The sequence below is a fragment of the Alligator mississippiensis genome, chromosome 10 (genome assembly GCF_030867095.1).
Source record: "Alligator mississippiensis isolate rAllMis1 chromosome 10, rAllMis1, whole genome shotgun sequence".
NCBI lineage: Eukaryota > Metazoa > Chordata > Crocodylia > Alligatoridae > Alligator > Alligator mississippiensis.
Window position 1 is genome coordinate 64,237,775 of NC_081833.1, and position 18,964 is coordinate 64,256,738.

Consider the following 18,964-nt stretch of genomic DNA (forward strand, 5'->3'; position numbering starts at 1 on the left):
TTTGATCTGTAGGTGGGCTCATCCTTTAGTACTTAGCTTTTGGACACATTGGATTGTCTTTCAAATGGTCTTTGACTCTGATTTTCCATTTCAGTGCTTTATTTGACTGAAATCAAATTAACATAAACATGTGAGGGCAATGTTGTCTTTTCATGTACAAGCTCTTAGTAAAAAATCCTCAGAGTTCTTTACATGTGAACATAACATGTATTAGTCCAAAGAAACTTGACTTCGGTTGTCAGTTATTTCCTCCTCAGGGCATCATCTATAACCACTTACTTATATAATAGCAAACCGTCTTAAAACTAGAGCGGACCTAGGCTAGAGTTATATTGCATTTTGAGCTCACAGTATATTATGGGAGTTCTACTTTCTCTGAGATGCGCAAGTACACAATTATTATTTAAAATAAACTCTTCCAGGACCTCAGTCATTATTTCAAATGACTCTATCAATCACCATGTTCTTTAATAAGACTACCTTTCTCCTGCTAGTTATTTTCCCGCAGAGTTTATGCTTAAAAAAGACAGTCTCTGTCACATTTATCTCAAGTGGATCTCCCCAGGGCAGCAAGTAAATGTAAAACTCTGTTTACAACCATTTTTCATTTCCCAAGCCTTTTAATATCACTCTCTCAGGCCTATTGCTATGTCATTCACTTTGTAATGTACTGAGTTGTCTTCCTCCTTTTACTGCTTGTACTGGGTGCAGTGCTTGGCAATTTCACTCCCCTTGAATGACTGCAAATTAAACTAAGGTCAGGGAAAAATAATTTCCTTCAGTGATGATTTCAGAGGCAGATACTGAAAGCAAATATCACATCATATTAGTGAGGATGCTTATTTTTCCTCCTCCTTCCTACAAAATGACTTTTATTTTCAAAGAGCCATCATTTTATGTTTTAGTCTATGGTTTCCTGATATTGAATCTCAAAAACTGCCATAGAAAAAATATGGCTACATTTCAAAAACTATGCTTAGGAACATCTGGGGATTATTGGATTTAAACATCTCAGTAATCCAATACAGTACTATAAAATACAATAATACAAATACAAAAACGCAGAGGATTTCTTTCGATAAAAGTACATAGAATAGGATTTGACAAAACCCGTGGAGCATTTTTAAGGTAAAAATTTGTCAAAGCAATAATCCTCCAATCCTGCAAACAACAGTAGCAGTAACAATAAAGTTCATTATTCTTTGTTGATATTTATATTATGGTAGCACTCAGGAGCTTAGCCACAGACCAAATGAGAAGTCATACACACAGAACAGAATGAGAAGACTTAGTTACACTGTCCGCCATGCATAATGCTAAATCTGTGCATGATGGGGACCTAGAACAGTAGTTATTTATCCCTCTCTCGCAACCCCTGGAACCAGAGGAAGTTTCACCATTGCCTAGTTGACCAACCTCTACCATTGGGGTCTTTGTGACAATCCGGATTTAGCTGTGGAAAAGCACACACCATGTTGCATATTGTCAGTGACTTCCCACTGACTAAGTTCAGTGGCAGACTACAGGAACTGCACATGGCTGCTGAGGATACTATCGCATGGGTCAGCAATTATGCACACACTGGCTGACTGACTATTGCCCAATAGAATACTTCAGGTAGAAATTGTCAATAAATATGGAAAATGGCAGGATTTGGACTAAATTCAGTGAGGAAAACATAATTATATTTTGTGAGTTAAATTATTTTCTGTTACCATTGAAAACAGTGAGAGGTTTTTTTTGCTACTCCTCCACTGGGATCAGAATTAGGTTTCAAAGAGAAGAAAAAGTTGAGTGCTTCAGAAGTGCCTATTGGGACTTTGGTGGCCTGTGTTTGATGTACTCCTCAGAAAGAATGAGATTCACCAGTCATGGCTAAAACTTGAAAATCTTTACTTTAACAAGAGATTTGAGTAATAATCATTGTCTTTTAGTAGAAAAGAAAATGTGAAGCTATCAAATTAATTGACAGCACTTTTTTACTGAAGCCCACCAAGCATATTTAGCCCACCACAGAAAAACTACGATGTAAAGCAATATGCATATTGTGGGGGTTTAATTTATACAACACATCATTCTAGCTTTACTCTCACGATTACCCATTCAGTCCAAATGTTTTACAGTAGGCTGTATTGGTTTTATAGACCTGGGTTCTAGCACATACCTAACTTGTGAATGATCTCACAGTTTAATACGGGACTAGTCAAGTTACTTTCTGAGGCTGGGGTCTTCATTTTTGCTTTCCTTTCCAATAAGATGTGTTGGTTAGAGACCACAGCTCTGCATGAAACCAGGGTGGCTGTTGGAAGTAGAGGGAGCAAAAAGGAAGTTTGGAAAGATGTGTGTCTCTCCTGATGTACAGGAGGGGTGCACAAGCTACCAAACTCTGGCATAATATTTCTGGCTTGCTTTAGGAGACCTGGTCACTTTAGCAACTAGGCAGTCTCTTTTACTTCTTTCCAATTCCTTTTGGGATGTTTTAGCTCCCATGGTGCAATCCCTGCAATAGACATTCTTGGTTCTCACACCACTCTCATCTCCATCCTCCACACCAGAGACAGGGAAAAGATGGTCCTAATCCCACTTCTGAGATCTAGTACCAGCACCCAACAACTCACTGCAGGTTCTTAGTACTTCTCAGGATTGCAGTGTCACCATTTGTCCTTCTAAGCGTGACATAAAATGTAAGGGTTCTGCATGATGACATGGCAGAGCAGACTTCTGCATGATGACATACCTAGGATATATAAAATGTGAGGTCTCTTACATCCCACAGGTACATTGCACAAGTGTGATTTTCTAAAGCAAAGAGAATGCATCAGTTGGTCTGATAAAGAAAAAAAGAACTCAGTTAAAAAGGGAGAAGAAAATACATTTCAATGTGCTATTGTGCTAAGTTGCTTGAATCTGCATATATTACTTTGCCTCATAAAAAATTCTCAACTAGAAACTAGATTTACTTGAACACCTTTAAGTGACATTTTCTTTAACAGAGACAAAAGGAAGAGGGGAAAAAATCCTTAGCTGCTGAAAAGCAGTAATTTAAAAACTAGATATCTATCAACATGCAGTGAAAACGAGTGGCTAGAGCTATACCTTTTGCAGTTACAGATTTTTTTCCCCCTGCACTAAGAATTGGCAACCCACTCTCCTTCAATAACATTTATCACTAAATCATTTATGTACATATCTGTAAACTATTTAGTAAAATGTGTGTGGGTATTTATCATTTTAAGATGCAAAACTAGCAGGGATAAAATTTCCCTAAACATGCAGTATCAGGATAAACATATTTCTCAAAAATAGCATTCACTTGTGAATGTATGCACAGGTAGTGAACCATTCTCCACCCCCTTCAACTTAGTTTCCTTAATAAAAGCCTAAAATAGGTTCATAGCATATCCTAAAGAGGAACAAGTTTAGGCTCTCTTGAACCAGTTTGGTTTCTTAATGCAAACATCTCTGATACTAGTACCTTCCCAGTTACTCTGGGGGACTACTACCTTGCTTGCTTCATAGTGCAGTTGTAGTCATATCACTCTAGGAGAAAGGGGATTTTTTAGCTGCGGAAGAATAGATCCTGGAATTACTGTAGCTATGAACAGATGTTGCATTTGTCCCAGAAGAAAGCTTTTTTTTTTTTTTCCTGGGGTCACATAGACATACACATCCATTATCCGGCTTCAAGTCCCTCTGAAGTATGCTGGATAAAACACACCAGTACCTTTTCCTGGGATATCCTGTTGTATGTCTGCCCATTTATTGCGGTTCATTCCAGGGACATGCTAGTCAGGTAGTGTGTTCTCACTGCCACCTACTGACACAGAAGCAGAAATGCAGTTTGGAAGGGCAGCTTCGGTATAGAGCTGTGCCATACCGTTTTTTAATCTGGGTCAAATCCCAGGACAATCAGTCCTGGGTTAGTTAAAACAACTGCTTACAGCCTATCGGGCTTCATATAAGGAACTCCTTAAAAATGGACATGTTGAGGAGTAGAATGGATTCAAATTCTTCCTCCATGCTGGCTAAACTGTTCTGTCTGGTGGATAGATGTAAAGAAGAGGCGTTAATGTTGTGTCATTTTCCCACCCATTTCCATGTATGCACTGCCAGTTAAGAGTATAATAGATGCCCACTGGTTGTTGTCTCTCCTGTTCTGCTTCACATTCGGGTAGTGGTAGCTCATTCAGTTAAGTACAAAGAAACACATAGGTCCTGTTTGGATTGACAGAGTGATTTACAATTGAATACTAGCAGGTTTATAAGCCAAATCCAACACCAAAATATCAACTTAAAAGCTAATGTGAACCACCATAATGTACTATTTAATCATTTATTCAGGGAAGAGTTTATGCTGAAATTCTACTGCAACTATGTTAATAAAATTATTGTTAAAGAAAACAGGATTATTTCTCTCTCTCAACTAATTCTTCCTACAGCTAGACTTTTATTTGGACTCTGCATTTGTGAAATTTTACTCAATATTTCTGCAAAATCGCTCAAAATACAATCATCCATCATTTTGTCATTACAACATACTCTTGAATATATGGTGTCAAATGTATCCCTGAGGAACAACTACTATTTTAATGTATCGTGTAACAGTCTTTGGCTAGACAACTCATAGGGATTGTTTAGTCTATTATAGCTTGGCATATTGTCGTTTAATAGTGGCACACATGGGATGCTAACTTGGCTGTATCGGGATTATTTCTGCTATATATAGAAAAAGAAATTGAAAATTGGCTAGACACAACTTCCGAGACTCTGGTCTTGTCATTAAAATAATCTCTTCTGGCTTTTTAGTTTTGTCTATGAGTCATGAGTAAATAATCATCACGGTTTTTGTTTGAGTCTTTAAACTGAAGTTTTGCATGGCAAATTGCCTTTTTACAGAGAGAACTATTTTACACAGAACGGAACAAATTCTGCTGGGTTACACCATAGCTTAATGTTATTCACTAAAGATGATCTGTTGTGAAGAACAGAATTTAGTGTTTGCATTTTGCTATTATTTGAACTATCCATATCCACAATACAGTTAAATCGGTGTAGGTTCAATATTGAACTTGTAATTAGATATGAGTATTCTAATTACCCCTCACCTGTATGTGTAGGAGAAGGAAAAATGTATCCCTCTCCTAGCCTCTTGCTTGTGAAAGCCTAGCAGAATTATGATCTCTGGGTACCAAGACGGCCAGGGACTGCTCCGTTCATGCATCTTGGGGAACTCATTGTTCCAAAGCGGACAGGAGCCCAGCCCCATTCCTACTTGGTGGCAACCTGTGGAGTAGGTTGGTAGCCCACAGGGAAATATACCACAATTATAGTAGAATGGTTTTCAGGTGTAAAGAGGGTCCTTGCCTAGCAGATCAGGCCCATGGGGGACTCCATTTCCCAGCCACCCCTGCCAGCACTGCTGAGGCTGGTCTCTGTGGAAACCCTTGCCCTGCAATGTCACCGTACCACTGCTTCTGGGGTCTCCATGGAAAACCAAAAGCAGCAATGTGGGCAGGGACTGCTAGGAAATGGAGTCCAGCCGTCAGCTGGATGTGCCATTTTGCCCACCCCTGGTATAGAGGTATGCCCACTCACTACGTGTCGATCTCACTATAGTGGACACATCTACATGCGTGCCTGACTGCACAGTAACCACTGGTCCTGCGCAGTCCCGACACTGCATGGGTCATTTCCAATCCCACTACACAGTAGCAGTGGCATCACAGTTCATGCCCGCCAATGCTACATTACCGTAGGCATGAGATACGTCACTGTAGTTTGTCACAATGGCAATGTAGTATCTCACGTAGATGCACCATGTTACTTTTTTTCAGTGTGGAATTCCTGTTTACTTTGTCCTTCACATTTCAGGTAACCATTATGCATAAATCAAGTCTGGTTGTGTTTCTATGATTTAATAGTGTGAGGTAGCTAATTCATTCTTGTTTCTCTGTATCCACAGTAGGACTAGTATTCAATATCCATAACACAGGAATTTGTTAGCAAATAAAATCTGTTAGCTGCTTCTAAATCCATATTATCTCAAACCATTATTATAGGTTATTCTTGGTAAGTATAGAAAGGAGTAAGACAGTTAGATTAGTAGTCATTTTGAAGGAGAATTTTTAGTTCGAACTCAGAAATTATATTTTACGCAATCCCAAACCACAGTGCAAAATTCAGGCTGTGGCATTTGAGTCAGTTGTGAATACAGATCCATCTAGATTGTTTGTCATATTTTAGGAAGAGCGTAGAGCAGGTGAATAATAATTTTTAAATATATTTCCCCCCACAAATGATTTAATAAAAAATGGCACTATTTCCAGTGAATTATTCTAACTGTTCTGTAGATGTGCAATGTCATATAGCATCTGAATAAAACTGTACTTGTTGAGGATTTATGGATATTAACCAGAGAAACAGTCCAATCATCTGCTTCAAGTTCAATTCCCAGATCCTTATTTCATGCTTTGGGAATGATGAGGGATTTTCCCTCTAGTGTTAGCCAAAAGAAAGAGAAGAACTGGGCTATAAATTTGATTTTGTGTGTTTTCATGTTGGCTGGTTCAAGGCCTAACAAATGGTTTGCCCTCAACAGCTGAGTTACATTTCAGTATTTTAGCTAGAATTCTATATGTAGCTGCAGCTTCTGGGTAAATAGTTATTTTAATAAAAAATCAGTTAGTTTTTACAGTCATGGAAACTTTCCATGTTATTGCCCAACACGTGGTACATGAAGCAGCTAGTATGAACAGTCACATTGGTTTTGCCAGCAGTAAATGTTTGCATGACTTAGAAAGAGCCATTTTTAGATACAGTGGAAACATCTGTATTATAAATGCATAACCCTGTCCCTCTGTGCCCACACACCCACATATGCTGAGATTTAAAAATAAAAGATTGTGAAGCAGTTAGTATTTACTTCAGATTCAGATTCGGCTGATTCGGGGGACAGTGATTCAATTCGGTGATTCAAATCACTGTCCCGAATCGTTTCAGCCAATTCTGATTCAGAGATTCAGCCACCACCAAATTGGCCGAGTCTCTGAATCAAACATGTCCCATTCCGCACTGCTCTCTCAGCCCAGTCAATGGCCCTATGCTGTGTGGGGGGCTTTTCCGTGAGCCCCCATCTCCTGCCCACACTCCAAGTCCCAAGCTCCTGACTCTTTAATAATTTTTTTTTTAAAAGCCCCGCCCTGACTGGCTCCTGCCAGGCATGGGGGCAATCCCTGCTGCCCCCCACTGCTCCATGCTGTGTGGGGGGCTCTTCCACAAGCTCCCAGAAGCCCCGAAGGCTGCAGAAGCAGCCAGTGAGTGCAGAGCTTTTTATTTTTATTTTCTTTAAAGAGCCAGGATGCTGGGGTCAAGCAGGGCAGCCATTGACAGGGCTGGGAGAGCAGGTGAGGTCTGAGGTCTCATGGCATAGCCCCCCACACAGCATGGGACAGTGGGGGGCAGCGGGGATCACTCCCCTGGCCTGGCAGGAGCTGTTAAGTGTGGGGCTTTTTGTTTTTTTTAAGAGCCAGGATGCTGAGGGCAGGCAGGGCAGCCATTGACAGGGCTGGGGGAGTGGGCAGGGGGCTTTTATGGGGGCTGGGGGAGCAGGCAGGGGATGGGGCCTGGCAGGGGTTCCCCCATGGTTCCCCTCCTCCAGCCCCTGCCCCCTACTTACTGGCCAAATCCAGGTCCAGTTTCCTGCAGCAGTGAGTGGGGACTGCCCAAATCTCCAAATCTCTCTGAAGCTCTCTGAATATTTTCTGAATTGATTGGGAGAGCTTTGAATCAATTCAGATCTTTTTATTGGTCTCCAGATTCAATTCAGATTTGGAGATGTGGCTGCTGAATCAGGCCAAATCTCCTCCAAGTTGAATCAGCAACCAAAGCTTCACATAGCCCTACTAATTACCACTTTAAACCCTAATTAGTAAAGTAAGTATGGATATATGGTTAATGTTTTGTGTCTAGTGCTTCATGCTTAAATAAGTGGTAGTAAACACATGTGTGTACCAGGACATCTATTCCTGTCTTGTAAAGCAATTTTTATAAAGCTTTTTCTGAAAGTTACATAACAATACATATACTAAAGTTATATGACATTTTGGTTATAATGGAAATATTTGTCTACTTTCTTGTTTCACGGGTGATAGCATCATTTGAAATTAATGACCCATAGAACAGAATTCAGATGTGCAAATTTTTGTTCTTTTAAAGCTTTTTTACCCCAAATCTGTTAATGAAAGTGTTCATTTGTTAAACTGGCACTTAAATAGGTTTTAACAATACATCAGTACCAAAACAGGGCAGCCTTCCCCATCCATCTTCCTGAGGGTGTTGGGACCCTACTGCAAAAATGGAAGTGCCAGCAAAATTAATTACTGCACTTCTGCACTTCATGATGGATGTAAATGTACTTTTCCTGTGCAACTAGCATTGACTTTAGTTGGAAAGATGCTTTCTAGAAAATATTTCTATAACATTCTTAGTATAGGCTAAGTAACTCAGGATCATGACAGAGAGCAGGATTTAATAATTGGTTACTAGACTGCCAGAGAAGTTTAGCTAATAATAAGTTTTTCAGTTTAACTTTTCTACTCAAATGTAAGATACAATATATGTCCATTTTCTCTTAAAAAAATTCTAATTAGCAGAGATACAAGTATTTCATACTGATGTTCCCCCCTTCTTCCCCCTAAATAACTCACTATTACAAGGGTTTTAAGAGTCTTTTTTCAGCCTCTTATACTTCTGGTATAAAAAATAATTTGATTTACTAACAAAGTGGCTACCAGAAATAAACCCAGGAAGGAAAACTTAAAGTAGCATTTTTAGCTAAAATGTATTTCTGACTAAAATGAATTTTCAAAGCATTATCTTGAGCAATATTGGCTTTCTTCTCTTGTGTGTACTAGTGGTAGGTAGTGTTCTTGTCTTTCCAGACTCCTATCCTTTTATGACTCTTCTATAATATAACATGAAGGAAATAATAATGAAGGAATTAAAAGGGATAGTAAAACTGTTTTCAATTAATATGATTAAGGAAGAAAATTCAGTCAATTCCTCCCCCTGTGCCAGATTATATTTTAAAATATATGCATAAATCACATTGAAGTCACTAGAATATATACACTGAAACTGAGTTTGATACATAATTAAAGCTGGGGGCGAGCTGGGTTTTTTTGGGTGACAGTAAAAATGGGAGCTTAGTCTCTTTGCCTTATGTGAAAAGCCCTATACATACCCCATTCCTGAAATCTGAGTGTCTGAATCTAAAGCAGTGCAGAGGGGACATATATGGGTGGTTTATATATAATATAGGTAACCTTTTTTTAAAGGAAATTCCAGGTCAAGATTCTCCCAACTCCATTTTCCGAAGTCAACCATCTCAAAACTGGCGCAACCATCCCCACCACAAAGAAAGCAAGACATTTAGCACTCATTATTCCAGAATTCCCATGTATGTCCCCTCTGCGCTGCTATATATATGTATATATATAAATTGGGAAGCATATGTATGTATGAGTGTGTGCCTGATATTAAAATATAGGCTGAAATTAGTATTTTGTTAGTATTCTGTAGCAGACCCAAAGTGTATTACGCTGAAATTTAAAACAAGTAAGAATTTCTTGATTATTAGAAGCACATTGAAAAACACCATAATAGAAACCCCAGGGATGCATAAAAATGGTTCTTTAGGATGGGAAGTTAGCCCCTGGAGGTGTAGCCCTAGTGCAGGATTCACTGTATCAAGCAGTCTCAGGTCCAAACTTTGACTCTGACCTAGTTTCAGAGAAATGATCAGAAATGAAGAAATGGATAATGTCATCCTAACAATTAAAATGTCAGAAACACCGAGAATGGTTGCTGCTGCCAAGGGTTATATTATAAAAGTGTCTGCAGATGTTTCTATTAATTTATGATAGTTAAGGTCGATGGAAAAGGTAGAGAAAAGGGCTGAATTTGCATGTGGGAATATGTCAAGGCATTCAGGGCTAGATACACAGAGAAGTTTTGGATGGGCATAAGTACACAACTGCCACTTTAAGTGCCTGAGTCCAAAAGTTAGATTCCCAGAACCCCTTTTTAGCATGATCCTAATGTTGAGAGCACCTTAAAGTACAAAGGCATCTAAATTTCTAACATAAAAGTTCCTGAGATGCCGAAAGGCTTCCGGTCACATCCAGAAGCTACTCTGTGGGCATGTCTACACATGCATTAATGCACTTTTCCTAATGCTCATTGAATTTAGTACCTGCAATGTGAGGTACTAAATCAATGCATATTATACTACCCTCTTGTGCAGTAGCAAAAGTACATTTTTTTTTAGTGATGCTTAATGCTCAATAGCCTATTTTACCATGCATTAGAGTATTTGCATTTTTTTTAATGCAATGCTTTAATGTGCAGTAAAATAGGATACTGTGTATTAAAGCGCATGTGTAGATGCGCTCTGTCTTAACAGTGCTAAGCAGCACATGAAAGCCCCATTAAGATCCACCAGCTAGGTGTTCTGGTTATTTTGCCTTCATGGCCGGACCAAGTAAGGATTTTCAGAACAATCAAAGCAGGTTAGTTTTGAGAGTGTGACTACAGAGTGATTGTGTCTACCCTCAGTGGTTAGAAACTTACCAAGCCAGGAAATTCTCTTTTCTGCCTTAGGGGATTTGAACCTCAAACTCCCACTTTCCAGGGAAATATTCTACCCCCCTGTTACACTGCACTCTGGGGAGGGGGAAGCACTCTCAGTCCTTCCATTTAGAAGATGTTCTGCCTTGCAAGGAAAATGAGCATAGGTCTTGTGCTGATAATAAGGAAACATGCGTTCCCATCTCTGCTTCCACAGGATGTATTGAGAGCACTCCCACCTCAGACAACCCTATAGATTGGTAATTGATGCATTCTCCCAGGATGTGGGGGATATGTGTACATATCCCATCAGGCAAAGGAGGAAATTGAATTTAGCTCTTGCATGGCTTTGGCGTGTGCTTCACCTATTGATCTGTTGCATAAAGGGAAAGGCACCATCACTGCTACCACTTTTGGAAAGTAAAAGCTGACTTCTCTTTGGTTTTTGAAACAAAGGACTTTGACACATACCTTCATCACAAAGTTTAGGGCTGTGAATTGCAAGTTGAGAGGCACGTCTTACAGCCTAAAGAACCATTGTCTCAGAGAGTGAAAGATGAAGACAACCGCACATCCTCAGAATCTCCTATTATTTTCCCACTAGATTTATGTTGCTTTCAACTCTGTGGATGGGGCTTTGTGGATCCCAGACACTGGTGCTCAAGAGCATGACTGCACCACAGAGCCAGTGAGCTCTGGCTGAGCCCTCCCCAAGTATACCCCAACAACCTGCTGGCATACGGCAGTGCAAGTACTCTATAATCATTTCCAGCAGCTGCTCTAGGGAAGGCTAGAGACCAAGAGCCAGAGATCAACCATGTAGGCACACCCCAGAGCAGAGCTTTATCTGTATCATTTTCTACTAAACCAAGAGAAAAGGAAAATTACAATTTAAAATTGTACAGATTTTGTAGTTGACAGCGAGGAATTTTACTGGCAAACCACCAAAGAAAACCCTTGTTACTTAAAGCATTCATAGTTGGTAATTATTGTATCAAAGTATTCCTGAGTGCTGTTATTATCTCGAAGTGGACAATGGGCATTACACCTATGCTAAATTGATGCTAGTTTAATTTTAAAATGGCAATTAGCTTTTAATTATAACTGTTTCAAGAGAAGGAAAGAACTGACATTTTTGGTGTCTCTCTTTTTTTTTTTAGGAATTGATCTGGGAACCTGCAGAGCATTAAAGTGATGCACTTCATGAGTGGTGGCATCCTATACACAGGACTTTACATCTGAAATTTTCCAGTAATTCAGTTTTCAACTTTCAAGGTGGCTCAGGCTAGAAGGGGTAGATTGTTCAATACTCCTGTGCCTATAAACTAACCAAAAATGAAGGAGGACAGTTGTTTACATGCTGCTCTTATATGCCTGGGCATGCTGTACTATAGTCATGCTACGTCTACGGAAAAGCTTAACCATTCAAGGCCGTCACTTCATGGTCACCATGAAAAAGGAAAAGAAGGGCAAGTCCTGCATCGTTCAAAAAGAGGCTGGGTGTGGAATCAGTTCTTTGTAATAGAAGAATATACAGGACCAGATCCTGTACTAGTGGGCAGGGTAAGAAATATCTATATTTCCGTATGTGCTATTTCGTGCATCATGTATAAGATGCTTTGTTCCTCTCGTACTTCTCTTCCACATCAGTTGCCTAATCAGAACTTGCTGATAAATCCAATATTAATCATTTAATCTGTAGTTTGGTGAGAGTCCAATCCAAAGTCCATTGAAGTTAATGGGAGTCTTTTCATTGACTTCAGTAGGCTCTGAATCACTACTTAAGGCAGATTAGCACTTTTCTGCTGACTCTGAATGGACAACAAGCTTGATCCCCAAATGGCTAATCTGTCCAAATAAAACCTCATATCTGTCTTAGTTTTGGTTTCCTGTCACTTAGAATACTTTTCTCATTGTTTTAAGGCTGGCCTAGAAAATAGCAACCTATATACCAAACAGAAGAGTCCTAAAATAAGCATTTAAAATGGATTTGACCTGACACACCAATATTAGAAAAGTAAATTGCTGAGTTTACCATATCTTTGTTTTCTGCTTTATAAGATATTACTCATTATGATTAAAATATGTTAGAATATGTAGCATATACTGAGCCTGATGTTTCAATGTGCTGTACCTGTCTTAGGAGTGTATTACTCCTGTGAATTAGCATCAGTCTGATATAACATGATGGGGAATCAGAACAAGGGAATCAAATTCTGCCAGAAAAAACAGTTTGTCCCAAGAAGTCTGTATTACTCCTACAAGTTAAGAAAGTTAAGAAAACACTCACAAATTACTGTAATACCATTTACTATGTTTGTTATTATACAATATCACAGGGTGAATATGTTGGAAAGCAAAATTAGTATTTTTAATATTAAATAGAAGGTCAAATTTAGACTCTAAGGCAAGTTGGAAATTGGCTGGAAACCAATGCTTGGTACAATTGTAACAGCCCCATGTGTCACTGAACCACTTTTAAATGCAGTTTAGCAAAATCTGATTAATATGAAGAGTATTAATCCCTTCACATTAAGTGTCTCTTCCCTCTATCTTAATTTGAACAAATAGAAGGCAATAACTACCTCATAGTTCTACTTCTCCCACCCCTTTGTGTCTAAAATATATTTTAGCTTTGAGGAACAAGAGCTTTGTGAATCTTTCTTACAGGCAACTCTTAGTCTGAACACATTTATAGGTTGATCCTCTTCCTATTATAATTTATTGTTTCTGTTGCAGTTGCAGCTAGAGACTGTTCATAGTTTCATGGTGCTAGGGGCTGTGCAAATACATGCAAAGACACGAGCTATGTCTTTACTGTAGGCCTGTACGAAGCAGCAAGTATTCACTTCAGATTTAGCCGATGTGGAGGACAGTAATTTGATTCAGAGATTTGAATCACTGTCCTGATTTGATTTGGCTGAGTTAGATCAAAAAGATTTGGTGTCGCTTCGGAGATTTGGCCATAGACTAAACAAGTAGCTGACACAGCTGCCTCTAGCTAGAAAGTCTGTTGTGGTTGGGGGAGGGAGGAGGAAAGGGGTGTGTGGGGGGAGAGGGATTGGGGCTGGGACAAGCTGCCCAGCTGGGGCAGAGGGGCACATTACTCAGGGAGGGGGACAGGAGGGTACAGGATGCGAACGCAGCAGTGCTCACAGTGGGGGCTTTGCCCTGCTGCCATTTACCCAGTCGGGGCAAGGGTGGGGAGGGGTGTAGGTGTGGCTCCTTCTGGGTGGTAGGGGGAAGCAGCAGCTCCCACTCCCAGCACGGATGCAGGCATGGCCACTGCTGCCACTTGCCCCCTTCTGCCCAGAGCAAGCCACATCTGCATCTTGCCACCCCTGTGCCAGTTGGGCAAGTGGCAGCAGGGCAAAGCTCCCTCTCCAGCGCTGCCACAGCCACATCAGTGCTGGGAGTGGGGAGTCTGTGCTGTCGCTGCTTGCCAGCCAGTGCAGAAGGGTGGGTGCTGTTGCCAGTTGCCAGCCGGCAAGGGCGAGAGTGTGGGATGCAGGTGCAGCAGCGCTGGGAGTGGGGGCTATGCCCTGCTGCCACTTGCCCCCTTCTATGCTGAGCGAGACACTCCTACATCATGCCTCCTCCCCCACCTCCCCTGGTTGGGCAAGCGGCAGCAGGGCAGAGCCCCCTCTCCCAGTGCTGCCATACCTGCATCAGCACTGGGAGTGGGGACACTGCACTGTGGCTGCTTGCCAGCTGGCATGGGAGGGCATGGGATGCAGGCGCGGTAGCACTGGGAGTGGGGGCTATGCCCTGATGCCACTTGCCAGCTGGCATGGGGGAGCACAGGATGCGGGTGAAGCAGTGCTGGGAGTGGGGGCTATGCCCTACTGCCACTTGTCCCCTTCTGCCCGGAGTGAACCACATCCACATCCTGCCTCTCCCAGCCTGGCTTAGCAAGCGGCAGCAGGGCATAGCCCCTGCTCCCAGTGCTGCCATGCCTGCATCCCGCATCAACTGCCCTACCCAAGTCCTGTGCCCCCCACCCCAGCTGGGCAGCTTGTCCCAACCCCAATCCCTCTCTCCCCCATGCCTGTTCCCTCCCCCATCCCCCAACCCCAACAGACTTAATGGCTGGAGGCAGCTGTCAGCTGCCTGTTTAGTCTATGGCCAAATCACCAGATCTTTTCTGAATCTCTTTCCGAATTGATTTGGATGCTTTGAATCAATTCAAAGTTTTTAATTGTTCTTCTGATCCAATTTGGATTCGGAATTTCGGTCCCCAAATCGGGCCGAATCTCCTCCGAATCAAATTGGCTAGCGAAGCTTCACACAGCCCTATTTTACTGCCATCACACTAGTGATTACCATGTAGTGTGAGGAGTATAAACTAGCCACAGGAGTGTGGGCTAATTTTACTTTGCTGAGGAACAGAGGATAAATTGTCCCATGCTGAGCTTCAAACTGCTTCAGTTAAAACTGCTACCAGATCCTGTGCTAGCTATTTACAGGTAGCTCATTTACCTGTACGGTTCCCTGCCGTCACTTCTGTAGCTGCTGTGTAAGCATACCCACAATCGCAAGGGCTTGCAGTCCAAGGCAAAATTTTGGTAAATCCAGACAAAATACATAGTAATTCAATATTTTAAGGCTTGGATGTTTACAGTGTATATTCCCATGTTACAGTATATCTGTTTCTCATTTTATAGCTTCATTCGGATATTGATTCTGGGGATGGAAACATTAAATACATTCTCTCAGGTGAAGGCGCAGGAATCATTTTTGTTATTGATGACAAATCAGGGAACATCCATGCAACAAAGACACTGGACCGGGAAGAGAGAGCTCAATACACTCTAACAGCACAAGCTGTAGACAGGAACACTAACAGACCTTTGGAACCACCTTCAGAGTTCATTGTTAAAGTTCAAGATATAAATGACAACCCACCTGAGTTTCTTCATGAAAACTACCATGCCAACGTGCCAGAGAGGTCCAATGTAGGTATGTACAGAAAAATACAGGCTTAGTTTCCATTTTTGGAGCTTTGACATCTCAACTTGAACTGAGTATCATCTTCCAAACTTCGGGAGGTAAATTTTATTTGGTCTCAACTAATTGCTGAAATATTATCAGAGAGTCAGAACAAATGGCTGAAGACTTCAAGCTCTGCTACAGAAACTGAATATGACTGTGAGAGTAGCAGTGCAAGCAGTTCAGGAAATAGGGTCGTTCTTCCAACTAAAAGACTATGAAAAGGCTCTAACCAGGATTTGTGGTTCAGGGTGTACAATGCTGTTCATTTCCTTGACTGAGTTGCTTAATGAACCCATAAGCTAGGGAATGATACCATATTTTCCCTTATATTTTCTCCTGGTTTAAATCAAGCAAGCAACAAAAAGCCTACCTCTGCTTTGGAGAATCCAGTTATCAACATTCCTGTGAACCTATTTGTGCAGATTGTAGCTAAGTGAATGTAGCTAATCCTAGCAAACAGGCTGTCTTGGGTGGCTATTTATTATCAAAAGTAGTAGTATGCAATCTTTGCTAAAGAAAAAGTATCTGATGGAATAGAAATTCCCTGGTCAGAAATGTTCATTAATTCCTTTTACAGTCTTTTATTACTTCCTTGCAAAATTGCTTTAAGCATTATGGAGATTCTGTTGCTTAGTATATAAATTGCAAAGTTAGTCCCAGTAATTATTAAATCTAAAGAATAAAATTTGGAGACAGCCATGCATACCAGGCACCTCTGTGCTTTAGCTGAAAACATCTTAGAGTGGCTTTTACAAATGCATCTACTTTTAACAAGCATTCCTTTCTCCCTTTCTGTCCTTTTAAGGTACATCAGTTATTCAGGTAACAGCCTCAGATGCTGATGATCCTACCTATGGGAACAGTGCCAAATTGGTTTATAGTATTCTTGAAGGTCAACCGTACTTCTCTGTGGAAGCTCAAACAGGTATTACTGAACAGGGTTTATTTGTGTGGACTATTATAGCTTTTTAGAGTCTGTTAAAATAAAGAATTATACATATTGGTTCAGACTTTCAGTGACAGCCAAGGGTGCGTGTAGTGTGCGTGTGTGTGTGCACGTGCACGTGTGTGTGTGTGTGTGTGTGTGTGTGTGTGTAGATATCTTTACACCACTTCATTCTCCCTCAGTCCTGGCTAAGCTGTTCAGTAAATTCATCTCCTGGAACATTTTAGAGCATCTAGGGACCTTTATACTAAGGAGCTGTCACTGAGACAGATCCATTCCCCTTGTGCATGGTGATGGTACAGAAACTATGTAGGCTCTGTGCCATGGAGAATTCCCCCAAGTACTCATAGGTTCAGCTGTGCCTGTATAGTATGCAATGTTCAAAAGATAAGGGAGAATTTGGCCACTGTTGCTATACACAATAAGTGTGGTGTATCTGCAAGACACTGTAAGAAATGCAGGAGCTGCTTTTCATTATTTAAAAAAAATTAAGTTGTTTATTTTTATTTTAATTCTAGGCATTATTAGAACTGCCCTTCCCAACATGGACCGTGAAGCCAAGGAAGAATATCACGTTGTAATACAGGCAAAGGATATGGGAGGACACATGGGAGGACTCTCAGGGACAACCAAAGTGACAATTACACTAACTGATGTCAATGACAACCCACCAAAGTTCCCACAGAGTAAGTGGCAAACCCTTTACGAAATAACAGCAGTTACTAACCATAATATAAAGCAGTTACACTCTCTGGAGAAATGCTGAGAAGTGGAGTATTGCAACATGCATATGAAACCAGTATTATTTTCCCAGTTTTACTAATGGCATGCTGAGACATTTAAATGATTTGTCCAGTGCAACAAAGTGAGTCATTTTCAAAGCCAGGATTAAAGCTCAGGAGGCTTCTAGCTCCATATTTCATTTTTAAAGCCACTGGACCATTTTATATTAAAAACATACCTATGGTGAGATCAGTCAGCTGTGGTCTAGACTTCTACAGAAAGGAGGGAAGTCCCTATCACTGAGTCAGCTACCGGGAGGCTGGCAAAAGCACTGGAAAATATGCCTTAAGGGAAAGACTTGCACTGCAGTAGTGATTACCTTGGAGAGCTTGATATATATCTTACAACTCCATTTTTCATGATGTGTATGCTGAAAAGGTAAAAGATTGCTCAGAGTAGAGGTCCTGTGTTTAACATTCTGCTTACACTATAACAACCAGATGAAATCTTTGATAGTCTGCCAAAAGTATGATGAAGGAAGTGGTACAAGAGTTAAAAGACTAGGTCTCTAAACTCTCACATCCTGTGCATCAAAAACTTCTGTTTGGAGATGTACAGTGATCATGGGGTACACCGTATGGCAGCCTATACACTCAAGAAGGCTCCTGCTAGGAGACAGATAGTGCTCTAAGGAGGTTTGCACGTGGCTTTGCCCTCTGCCTTTCAGCTCTCCCTGGCTAAGTACAGATGTTCAAAAAGGCAGAGGTGGAATTGATAAGACTTATGCAGGTTTCTGTAAGCGTTAGGTCAGGACTGAACAGAACACACATTCACACTTTAGGGGAGGGTGGCACGCAGGTTGCCTGCACTGGCCAGGCCAGGAGATTGGGGGCACTCCTGCATGCCTGCCAATGGGCTGTCTGGGCTGCTAGAGACTACTGAGAGGAGCTGAGTGGTTGGGCCATCCCTGACTGGCTGCCAGACACAGGCAAGCATGCTTCCTCGCCTCCCGCATCATTGTCAGCTACAGGCTTCTGTCAACTGTAGGCTTCTCGCCCATCCCCTGCAGCTCGGCCGTGCTCCCTGTGGCTGTGCCTACTCACGGGGGCGCAGGGATCCGAGGGTGGGCTCCCACACATCCACCCAGGGACCCTATGCCCCCATGAGTGGGGGCAGCCACAGGGAGCCTGAGCAGGCTGCAGGGCATGGGTGAGCATGCCTACTCCCATATCATTGTCAGCCACTTGGCTCCGAGAGAGCCTGGTGGGAGGGCTGGCTGGGCACTCAGGGTGGCTGGGCATACAGGGCAAATGGTAGTACACCTGCCTGCAAGGGGAACTAGTAGGGATCCACAAAGGCACCTGGGATACTGGCAGACAGTGACCTGAGTGACAAGAATCGGTAAGGGATCTGGTACAGAAGTTTGATGCACTGGTCTAGCCTAAATCAATTAAGTTTGAGTACACATCGATCCAGGTCTAAAATAGACCAGGTTCCACCATTTTTAAACTAGTTTATGCACACCAAATTTCTGTACTGTTATGGGTTTAGACCAGTTTCCTAGCACTTATACTAATAAAAGTATAATAGCGGTACCTATTTGGCCAAGCTATTTCCAAACTACAGCTAAGCTGTGCATCCACTTCTATCAATAACATTGAGGTAACTAGCCCTGTG

General features: G+C 41.5%; 1 protein-coding gene across 4 annotated transcripts in view; it reads left to right on the plus strand.

The window, feature by feature from the left end:
• CDH11 (cadherin 11) overlaps positions 1-18,964 on the plus strand; it is a 117,825-nt gene that overhangs the window by 80,851 nt on the left and 18,010 nt on the right. For all 4 annotated transcript variants that reach the window (XM_059713887.1, XM_006273673.4, XM_019492917.2 and 1 more), the window contains exons 3-6: positions 11,787-12,189; positions 15,291-15,585; positions 16,424-16,543; positions 17,083-17,250. In XM_059713887.1, the coding sequence (XP_059569870.1) occupies positions 11,962-12,189; positions 15,291-15,585; positions 16,424-16,543; positions 17,083-17,250 (811 nt within the window). In that variant the 5' untranslated portion in view covers positions 11,787-11,961. The remainder of the gene's footprint in view (positions 1-11,786; positions 12,190-15,290; positions 15,586-16,423; positions 16,544-17,082; positions 17,251-18,964) is intronic.